We start from the raw sequence: 12,324 nt of genomic DNA, 5'->3' as shown, positions 1-12,324 counted from the left end.
TTTCACAAAATCGCTGTTTATATAGACTTTGCCCGGTTGTGCCGTCAAAACCGTAGCTGAGAGAGAGTTACGCTTCGCACGTCAGTAAAATTGTTAAGTACGCTTTCCTGCAAAGTCAAAATTNGGTTTTTCCACAAAATTCTTCCGAAGTCATCGGTTAACTGCAAAGGAATTACCGTACTGACAAATAACGATTGGACAAAAGTTTGCGGTTCTGTTTCACAAAATCGCTGTTTATATAGACTTTGCCCGGTTGTGCCGTCAAAACCGTAGCTGAGAGAGAGTTACGCTTCGCACGTCAGTAAAATTGTTAAGTACGCTTTCCTGCAAAGTCAAAATTCTTGATGCTGTATGGTTCAGTAAATTTTGTAAGCTTACTTCTGCAACGGTTTCGGTAACGCTTATTTCTTTGAGACTGCACTTTGACTTAGCTTCTAAAATACTGCCGTAGCTTGGAAATATATCACAGTTCTGTTGTATGCTCAAAGATCTTTGCTTTTGTATTGTTTTTTTGTAAAAGATTATGAAAGCAAAAGCTTCATCTACTGTAAGAGGGATTGTAGTTTTTGAAGCCAACTTATCCTTTATCTTTGATTTATCTGAAGTATTTAACGTATTATTTAAAATAAATGCAGTGTCTTTTTCTCTTGACTTTTTTGCTGAAACTGTAGCAAATTTTCTTTTTAATCGTGATCCTCCTTCTTCGTATGTCAATGATGGCCGTCCACATTTTTGAGGGGTCTTCGCCTGATCGATTGAAATCGAAACACTCTTTGAAAGCCATATGGAATGTACACTTTTGAATCGCTCTAAATGTCTATTGCACTTCGCTAAGATTTTTTTACATATCCGACAAAAATGGTCACTAACTTCTTAATTTGAGATACTGTGCTCTCCCTTAAAAAGTCGCCAATGAACTTCTCTATTATTTTCCAGCCAAACCGACAATAAATTTTCTCGGCAAAACTGAACTTGCTCTTCAATTATAAAATTATTAAGAATTTGCGCAAATATGCGCAAAAAATATTAATTTCATATAAAAGATGATACATCAACATATAACTGAGCACCAAAAATTTGGCTCTTACGGCGACTCTTCACTAGTTTTTCTCGACAAAATATCACTTCTTTAAGATTCCACTTTACAAAAAAGACTACATCACATAAAAGCTATTTCAAATAAACGGAGACATTGAAATCATTAATATTTTCACAACACATAAATCTTCATACCTTTAACTATATTTTCCATTATTTTCTTTTATTTGTTAGGCCGTTTTTTTAATTAATTTGCAATTAAGAAGCACAACAAATTTTCTGTACACAAAAAGCAAATGAAACTTTTCACAAAAATATCTGTTTTTGCAGGGTTGTCAGATTACAAACCAAAGAAGTTTTTTTTGTATTTTCAGCATGCATGGGGGATTAACTAAACGGGCGGTTAATACAATTTACAAATATTTCGAATAAAAATGTTTAGTTTATGCCAAAAATAATGCCATTTAGACCAGGGTGCAGTGGTACAAGCGTCTCGAAGAGAAGTTAAAATAAATGCACACGGTTCCATCGAAATGCGATCCTTGTGTATACACATTGAGAGAGAATTACACTGTAACGTTTATCGCCATAAATGTCGACGATATCATCATATCGTCAAACAATCGAAACACCTTAACCCCAATAAATGAATAGCTGGCGTCGACCTTCGAAATAAAAGATTTAGGACGGATAAAGTATTGCCTCGGCATCGAAATTTCACAGCAGACGGAATCGCGCCCCATCGCCATGTCTCAATCGAAATCTATATCGTTTCTCCTCGAAAAATTCAAAATGACCGAACGTAAGACTGTAAGCACTCCGGCAAATTCAAGCGTAAAATTAAGCAAGGACATGTCCCCGCCCACCGAAGAAGAAAAATTAGAAGTCAAAAACTACCGTACCAGAATCTTGTCGGATCGCTCATGTACTTAGCTATTTGTACTCGACCTGACATCGCACACACTGTCAGTGTTGTGAGCCAGTTCAACACCAACTATGGCAAAGCGCACTGGATGGCAGCAAAACGAGTCTTGCGATATTTTAAGCATACCAAAGATTTAAGCTTAGTATTCGTGGCTTCGCAACAAGACTTAAGAGGTTACCCAGGCGCCGACTGGGATTTCAACATCGATGACCGAAAATCAAACACCTGTTTTGCATTCAAATATGCAAATGCAAGCATCAGTTGGGAGTTCCGAAAGAAGAAAACAGTGGCTATTTCCAGTACCGAACCCGAGTATATGGCTTTGTCCGACTCCGCAAAGGAGGCCATATATTTGAAACGTTTTTTCCATGAGTTACTGGGCCAAGGCGAATCTGTAGTAATTTACAACGATAACTAAAGCGCACAAAAATTAAGCAAGAACCCAGTTTTCCACAACCGGACGAGACACATCGACATACGTCACCACTTTATTCGTGAAGCAATCGGCAGAGGCGACATAAAAGTGGAATACCAGCAAACTGAGGATATGTTTACGGACGTTTTAACCAAAAATTTATTATCAGAAAAGCACAAGTGCACTTTGTTGCTTGGACTACGCACTATCTCGAAGTGGCCTAATTAACTTCCATTTTTTTTTTGTTTCTATAAAACGTGAACACAAAATTTATCTTTGTAACTACTGTAATCATGTCAGATTTGAGGGAAAGTGTTGAAAATAATCTACCAATTAATCCACCAAATCTGGCATCACCATTATTTACTTAATGTATCAACTCTTATTACACACCTCTAATTTTTTTCTCACCTCTAATAAATTGTCGAAAAGTAATCGTGAATTCATTCTTTTTCGAAATAATTGAACAAAAGTAAACAAGCAAACAAATCAAAATGGGTGTAATAGTGAATAGAAAGGTGCTACCAGATGTTCGAAAATTAAATACACTAAAATGCAGGGATGTTGAACTATCTACTTTTGTTTCATAATGATCTCGATAACAAAAAAAACCGGGACTATTTTCATCATCTGGCAGCACCAACATCTGTGTTCATTTCCAACACTTGCATCTAATCAATGAAATTTGTATGGTGAATTGTTCACCTTTAACAGTTAATAACTTTTTAATTAGAAGCCTCCGCGGTCTGTGGTCTTCACTTTTAGAATCTAACAAAGCTCCCCTACGTCCCCCCCCTCTCATTTTTTTTTCAAATTTGGACCGAATTTAAGGAAAATTTTTCCGAAGAAGGGATGTCTGTGGCAAAAATACATACTTCTTTGATTCGATGCTTCGAAATATACATCGATATTTTTCTAAGCCAGCGCATCGAAGGGCATACATAGATGCAGCAGATAGTATTTCACTACAAAATATGTTACAGCACTTTTTGGAGACATTTCAATTTTTTGGTCAAAGTCACTTCCCTTTTTTGCACACTTGGAAAACTGAAATGGCGGTTCAATGTACTAGCGATGTCAATTTTTAAAAAACATTGATGCATCGATGCATCAATACATCGACTATTAATATATCGAGTGGAAAAATTTCGATGCAGCAAAGCAAAACATAGATATTTTCGATGCATCGATGTTTTTCCGACAACCCTAGGCTGAACGCTAGTGAAAGCTTCTATTGAAGAGCGAGCTGACCAATAGTGCGTTTCTGTAACTAATGCGATATTATATCGCAAATTTTTTCATAACGCGGTATCGCATAGTTGATATCGCAAACGATATCCGAAGTGTTTCTGTAACTCAAAGAACTCACCTTGCGATATATTGGTGGTGAGTTTTGTTAAAATTACAAAAACTAGCAGAATGAAGAACATATGTTCTTGTCTAATTGTGACAAATTGAAGCAAAATTTTTGAGCATTAACATTTAATTGATTAATGCAGGAACAAAAACTAAATGTATGAGCATTTTTAATTGATTTAATAGTTTCTTTTTAGGGTCAGAATTTCGAAATGAATTTGCTATCTACTATTTAAATTTAATTTATCATACAACATACAAACATTCATTTCTTCGAAATATAATGCGCTATATTTTAAAATTTATTCAATAAGACATACACCAACCAAAAAATGTTTCCTGTATAATTTCTTTTTAACCGACTTCACAAAAAGGAGAACGTTATCAATTCGTCGGAATATTGTTTCTTTATGTATGTTACCGCATAACTTTGGACCACGTTAACCGATTTCTATAGGAAGGGTGTTATCTCAGGTGGTCAATACTAATAAAATAATGGTTTAAATGTGATCATTGGATCATGAAGAAATTAACGATAATCGTAAATTTGTTATAAAAACTTGACGTAAAGCTGAGATCCCACGATTGCCGCAATACGCCAATTATTGCCTAATTTTATGCCCCAATCGTGAGATTTCCCAATAAATTGACTCATGCGGCAGTAGAGGCCTATATTGTGCTTACAATGCCCAATCAAATACAACCCGGTTGCGGCAATCGTGTGATAGCTCGATTGGCAATCATAGGGCAATGAAAATTTCAAAATTGCGGCAATATTTATTGTGTTCTTGTGCGGCAATTGAAGTGAACCATACACAACAATATTTAGGCTGTTTATTAAAAATTTACTTTTTTGCTTCCTTTTGTGTCCAAAAATCACTGAAATGAATATCCTTGTTTTCGGAAGCAACATAACTTTTAATTTAATTCGTATTCAAATTATAATTTTTCTTGAAGTCCGATGGCGGCATTTTTGCTGCGATATATAACACCAAAGATATTTTATGTCACCAATTGGCGAACTGCCATGACAGTATAAATTTATTAAAAAAAAAACTTAAAAGTTCAATACAGCCCACGACGAAGCGGTAGAACCTCAACATTCTGACCAGTTTTGACTATTTTTCTTCTATTTGTTTAGTGTTCATTTTCTATAAAAGTATAGCTCATTGTCTAACAGAAACCGCATAAATCAAAATTGCAAGCTTTTTAATTTGGATTTCTAGAAAAAAAAATGTTATTCAGTTTTATAGCTCATTAAAATTTAGTACAATAAGGTGCAAGTTTGAAGTTGCTAATAATTTTTTTAGCTGACGGTATTATGCACTTTCTTCTATGCAAATTACACTGTAAACTGCATAGCAAAATTTTTTCGAGAAATCCAAATTAAAAACCATTGAATTGTGATCAAAAGTTTAAGAAATATCTATAATTGTTGTATAAAGTTCGAAATTTGGATTTATGTGGTTTTTACTAAACAACGAGCTATGGATTTCTAAAAAAAATTAACATTAAACAAACAGAAGAAAAAATTAAAGACTGATTAAAATGTTCAGGTGTTCTTTTGTTGCGAGCTGTACATACAATTACTGCATTTCCTTATTCATTCTGAACGTTTGGAATAAACTTTTTTGTTTACTTATTCTTTAGAATATGATGATATGTTGACGTATATTTCAAACGCATTCTGTTTATTCCGGCTGTGAAATGGGATTATCCGGAATGTATAAAGAAACGCAGCCAATTATAAAATTTCATTCCAAATATAAATTATATAAATTCACAGCTTTCATTTAAACATACATAATTATTTTGTACCAATTTTACTTGTAATTAATAAAAAACCTCTACGTACCAAAATTAAAAAGAAAACTATCGCAACTTGAACTCCACATTGCACGTTGCAGTTATCGTCGAAAAATAAAAAAAAAACTGTGCACTCAAACTTCCAAATAAATGCGTCAGTTTTCATTGGACTCAAGTTTTTGCTTCTTTGCTTTCAAACAACAACAAATAAATGAGCCCATAATATACAAATCAGGTAGGGCTGCAAGACGTCCCGGTTTTCCCGGACATGTCCCGGTTTTAGACTATTTGTCCCGTTGTCCCGGTCCAACCTTAAAATGTCCCGGGTTTCGTTTTAGTGTCCCGGGTTTTGATTTGATTGCACAAATTTGAATAAAAGTTCAAAAATCACTACACTAAGAGAAAAAACGCGTTGTAATGTTCAGAAAAATGTTATGAATTCACTGAGGGAAATAACGCTTAGTAAACATGAATATTTTCTATTTGATTATCGTTTAAAAATATGCGTATTTAAAAACAATACTTTCATAACACGCACGCGTGGTGTTGAATCAAACTCAACATTTAAATGCACATTTACATGTCTGGCCACAATTTGCTAATTTCCAGAGGGTCAGAGTTCAATTCCCATTACAACCAGCATGGAATTTAAATTTTTTTTAACTTAATTATGAAAAAGCAATCGGTAATTGCAAATCGCTTCATTTTAATATGGGCGTGTTTGAATTGAATATTTCTATACTAAATACTAAAATTTGTATACTTAAATGTATTAGGAGTTGGGTTGGTGCTCTTTCATATGCGTATTTTTTAATTTAGCACGCTTTTTTAATTCTAAACTTCTTTCTCTCAGTGCACCGGTTTAATTTGTGAAATAGTCACATTTCGAGATAGTTGAACTTTGCACAAGCAATAGTTGATGATTAGTATATGTACCTAAATACGTTCAAAATGACGTGCACAGAGTTTTACAATTATATTAAGGAAAAGACAGAAGTTTTGAAACAAGTTCACAGCAACGAAAAATATGACTGATATTTTAATGTTATCTTGTACTTAAATTTTTTTCTTTCATGAAACCTAGAGTACTTATAAGTACAGTGCCGTACGAAATTATGGGCTCGGAGGCTCTTTCATCAGATCACAATTTCTAATCAGATCTTTTAGAAAAATTTTGAAAATGTAGCTTTTGAGCCAATTAATAAAGTGCAAGTCTGAAGTTGCCGGCAAATTTCGTTGATTTTTAGCATTTATTTTTTTTTGCTAAAATTTAATGGGCTGCAAAACTTCATTTTAAAAATTTTTACAAAAAGTCTGATTTGAATGTTGCAAATTTGTATGCAAATTTATTGAATTTTCCCGAGTTTAGCACAAAGTTTAACAATTTTATTTTTATGTTTTTTGATATATTTATTATAAACTGTATTTTTATAAAGAATAAAAAAAAGTTCATGCATTGTGAAAAATTCTCTGTGCTTTAGTTGTGATAAGTTGTTTTGTTTTGTTGGCGTACGTTGGAATGATCTCATGTTTTTATGTTTTTTTTTTGTCTGTCAAAATAAAATTTCACTACATCCTTTCGCACGTCGAAATGAAAGAGAAGGGGGCGAGAGGCCCTCCCTAAGGTGTCCCGGTTTGGCAACAGATATATCTGGCAGCCCTAAAATCAGGTGCAATTTTCTTTCTTTTTTTTTTAAAGAATACGCCATTTTTACACAACAAAGAACAAACCAGTATTTAGAAGTCAGCGCAACATCTTGTCACAATTGCTGCATGCTAGAGCAATCGTGTGATAAGTGTGGGGCAATTATTGTCACTATATTGCTTTTCGACAACTTACGGCAATCAAAATTGTATAAAAAGAGGCAACCGTGTGACTGTACAGAATTTGATTGGGACAATTTTTTTATTGTGCTCCAATACAGCACAATAAAAATTTTTCCAGATCGGTGTATTTATTTATTTATTTATTTAACAATCAGTCTATGAAAGCATAATTTCTTACAGACTATTTAACAATCGAGCTTAAACTAGGGCATCAAGTTAAGAATATTGATAAAAATTGACTTAGGTAGAGAAAAATCAAGGTCGATAGAAGTTGAGATCTGGTTAAATTCGCAAATTGCACGGCCGATGGGTGCATTACGGGCATAATTCGTTCTGAAATTTTCAGCATAAAAAGGCAGGGAAGCACGCAGATACCTCCTCGGTACATTAAAATTTATTCTACCCAAAAGCTGCGGACAGTCACAAGATCCTTGGATAATGCAAAAAATGAAAGTTAGAGACAAAGTTGACCTTCTTTTATCTAACGATTTTAGATTGAGCAGCGATGAGCGCGCATTATATGAGGGTATGGGCTCAGAAAAGCGTAGTGATCGTAAGGCAAATTTGAGAAACACTTTCTGAACGCGTTCAATCCTATTGATATGGGACTGGTGGAACGGACGCCAGATTATTGTTGCATACTCCAGGTGAGAACGTACGAAAGAGGTATATAGCAGTTTTAAAGTGTACGGATCGGAAAATTCAGTGCTTTCCGCCGCACAAAGCCAAGCATAGCATATGCTTTCGATATAATAAAATTAATATGGCTGCTAAATGAAAATTTGCTGTCAAAGATAACACCAAGGTCCTTGATTTCATTAACTGACTGCAGACTACACTCAGATAAACTATACCGAGTTATTAATAAATTTCGCGATTTTGAAAATGATACATAAAAGCATTTGTTAATATTTAATGAAAGATGAGATCTTAAGCACCACAAATAAAAGTTATCCAACTCGGATTGGAGCTTTTTCATGTCAGAAGAATTCTTAACAATTGAATAAATCTTCAAGTCATCTGCATATAAAAGAAAATTAGCAAAAGAAAAGCAGGAACCGATGTCATTTATAAATAATATAAAAAGCAAGGGACCTAGAACACTACCTTGTGGAACACCGGAAGTAGCGAAAAAAGGTTCTGATTGCGCGTTATCCACAGTTACAACACACCGTCGTCGATACAAGTATGACTTGAGCCATTGCAGGAAGGTTGAGTGGAAGCCAAGGCATGCGAGTTTGTCAATCAACACCATGTGCGAAACTTTGTCGAAGGCTTTCGAAAAGTCGGTGTAGATGCAATCTACTTGACATCCTGAAGAAAATGCTGAGATGCAATATTCGCTAAAGACTGCCAGATTTGTAACTGTGGAACGACCCGTTACAAACCCATGTTGATTTTGGCTAATTAAACTCTTAACTGAGAAATACATTTTATCTTTGACGACAATTTCAAAGAGCTTAGATACATTTGTGAGTTTCGAAATAGGTCTATAATTGCTAACATCATTCTTGTTGCCATTCTTAAATATAGGGGTTATTGAAGCCAGTTTCCAGGCATCAATGAATTTCCCAAAATACAAAGATTTATTGAAGATTATTTTCAACGGAAGTACCAGAGCGGGACAACTTTTTAATAAAAGAGCCGAGAGACCATCAAAGTCCGTTTGCGTTGAGTTTTTGAGCTTGAAAATTCCTTTTAAGATATCATCAGAAGTAAGTGCAACCGAACCAAAACTGAGTGCGGAATTCAATTTAAATGTTTGATTATTGATAGAAAAATCGTCATCTGAAATAAAATTGGATTTAAAAAAATCTGCAAAGAGGTTTGCAGCATCATGTGGAGAACATGCAGATTTTCCGTTGAAAACGACTGATGATGGAATTGTGGAACACGCTTTTTTCGACTTGATGAAGTTCCAGAAGGCCTTCGGATCAGACTTAATATTGATTTCGAACCTAAGAATATAGTTTCTATACAAGAATTTATCCAAACAGTTAAATTCCTTCAGATATTGGCGATATTTTTCATAGAAAACTTGGTTATTAGTTAATCTAAACTTCTTATAATATTTGTTTCTAAGGTTTTTAACTTTTTTTAGCCCTTTAGTATACCAGGGGAGTTTATAGGGCTTACTTTTAATAGTAGGAATATTGAGTAAGCATGTATTATACACCACTGACCTGAAATAATCATAGCACTCGGCGACATCAGTGCCTGAAAGCTGGTCTTCCCAACTAAACTCGGCAAATAAACTGTCCAGGCTTGCAAAATCACACCGTTTAAAGTTGAAGGCAATTTTATCTACTAAAGTTCCAGGGGTGAACTCATAAAATTCTACATTAAGAACCAGAGGAACATGATGCATATCCGAGGACGTGACTGGAGAGCAACATTTAGACAGGTTAAAATTTATATTGTCACTAACAAAGATTAGATCCAACAATCTATCGAGCTTGTTTTTAAATGTGTTAATTTGCAGCAAGTTCAGGCTTAAAATATTATCAATAAAATAAGATTCACAAATAGTTGAGAGATTAGTAGGTGTAAGACCCGAATTACAGTAACTTTGCGACCAATTAAGATTACTAAGATTAAAATCCCCTAAAATACAAATATGATTATCACCTAATTTTCCAGTAACTAATGATACAATATTATCTGAGTGAGCTCTGTAGAGACTATCAACACTATTTGGAGGAATATATGAGGCAACTATAAATAATTTATCAGTAAGATTAGAGCCACTTACACTAACACACAGCTGGTCGAGTAGGGTATCTTCGTTATCCAATGTAATTAACGAAGCGCGATACTTGCGCTGCACCGCAATCAAGACACCACCCCCCCTTGAGCGACTCGTTTTGATGGAATCTCTATCCTTACGAAAGACAACGAACAGATTTGGGTCAAAAAATTCTGAGTCAAAAAAATCATTGTTTAACCACGTTTCAACAATCACGAAAACATCGAAGTCCAACTGCGAGCTAAAGCGTTTAACCACACACGATTTCGTTCTCAGCCCCGAAGCATTTTGGAAGTAAATATTTAAGTGCCTTCTTTGAGATGAGTTAACTACATTAGCTACTGCACTTGTTGTTGTTTCGCATCTTTTATAAAAAAAAGAAATGGACGTACATTTACTCCAACTGGCCAAAGATCAGATGACAGAAGATTCGAATAGAAAGAGTCTGGAGCTCCAAGCTTGAAATTTACTCTCGTAATAGACTTGAGATCAGCATCATTTTTTACCAACTTGTAGCATAACAGTTGGCCCTTATTTATATTAGCATGTTTAGATACATACTCAACTATGCTATTAGCAGTGACTGATGCCTCAAATGAGGATAAATGCAGCCACCGCATACGAGCAGCAACTTTAAGTTCAGAATTTGCATTGGTACCAACAATATTCCGTCGAGTAGCTCGCCTATTAACTGGCGTCGTAGCTTTATTAATCTGAGAATTATTAATCTGAGAATTATTAATCTGAGAAGACAAATTTTTTATTTGCGGCAATCGTGTGATCTCAGCTTAAGTTTCAAACTTGTTCTAAAAATCAGAAAAACTTGCCAAATTTTCAGGAAAATTTCAAACTATTGGCACAATTTTCGGAAATTTTTTTGGTATGCAGTTTTATAGCCCATCCAATTTTAGTATAATAAGTAATATGCTTATTTGGAGTTGCTACAAAATGCCGTTGATTTTTGATATTTTTTGCTGACGGCATCAGGCATTTTCTCCGTACAAAGTATGTTTTTTGTATACAAATTTTTTCTGTAAAAAACGATTTATTTATTTAAAAAAAATCAAAACAATTGAATTCAAACATATGGGTGTTTCCTGCGTTGCAGACGTTCCGTTTGGAGACATTTTTTTCATTATAAACACTATAGTAGGCTCTGAATGAACACAAATTTTTTCTCATGAGTAGTCATCATCAATACCTATCTGAAATCAATAAAAATATTTTCCACAGTGAAGTGAATAGGGATTAAAAGTTCCCGTTCGGACGTTCCCAAAATGGAACTCATATCGATGCTGACTGGTGTTTTTGCTAAATTCTCCGAATCTGTTAACGGTACAAAAAAATTATGTATGAATGGTTGTTAGAATAATAAGCAGCCATGACCATTGCGTCAACTTAAACTTCCTAACGATGTTTAGTAGCTGCCAAAAACTGTTCGAAGTTGTTCGGACGTTCCCGTTCGGATGTTCCGATTTTTTCTAATGGATAAATTTTTTTGTTTAAGAATTGAAATACACTCGTTTTTTAATGCAAATATGAGGTTCTATCGTAAACAAATCTACATCTATATGAAGGCCTTAATTAACGTTCGTTGAAGTAATTTCTTCGTACAAATAGACGTACATATCGACGCCTCCAAACCATACTATGCTACGTCTGACTAAGTCTAAGCTGACATAGCATAGTATGGTTTGGAGGCGTCGATATGTACTATATCTATATACTGTTACTCACAAAATTGAGTATAGGGTTTGTTTTTGTTAATATCCGCAATGTTTTACATGCTAATTTTTTATTTTTGTTTTGTATTGAAATATGGCTTATATTTTGCAAACCCCATTTAAATCCAAATATGAATCTGTGTAAGAAAATTATGAAAAATCTGCAAAGCAAACTTTTTAACACGAATTTAAAAAAAAAAAATCAGGTATGCAGTTTTATAGTCCATTCAGTTTTAGTACAATAATGTGCAAGTTTGAAATGTATAAACAATTCTCAAAAATCATCGCGAATTTTTAGACATTCGAGATTTGCACATTATTATACTAAAACTGAATGGTCTATAAAACTGCATATTTTTTTTTTAAATTTTGTTAAAAAGTTTGCAATTTTGCTGAAACTTGAAATTTTTCATAATTTTCGTACACAGTTTCATACTTGGATTTAAATGGGGTTTACTAAAATATATGCCATATTTGAATACCAAAC

At 34.1% G+C, this 12,324-nt stretch overlaps 1 protein-coding gene across 1 annotated transcript in view; it reads right to left on the bottom strand.

Moving 5' to 3' along the window:
• Positions 1–9,593, bottom strand: part of LOC108358294 (tRNA-dihydrouridine(16/17) synthase [NAD(P)(+)]-like) — a 329,073-nt gene extending 319,480 nt beyond the window's left edge. The window contains exon 1 of the mRNA XM_017609534.1: positions 9,551–9,593. Coding sequence (XP_017465023.1) covers positions 9,551–9,578 — 28 coding nt within the window. The 5' untranslated portion in view covers positions 9,579–9,593. The remainder of the gene's footprint in view (positions 1–9,550) is intronic.
• Between the last annotated feature and the right edge of the window lie 2,731 nt (positions 9,594–12,324).

The sequence above is a fragment of the Rhagoletis zephyria genome, unplaced genomic scaffold (genome assembly GCF_001687245.7).
Source record: "Rhagoletis zephyria isolate East Lansing unplaced genomic scaffold, Rhagoletis_zephyria_1.1 Rzeph_scaffold_00232, whole genome shotgun sequence".
Lineage (NCBI taxonomy): Eukaryota > Metazoa > Arthropoda > Insecta > Diptera > Tephritidae > Rhagoletis > Rhagoletis zephyria.
This window is presented reverse-complemented; position numbering and strand designations above follow the sequence as displayed.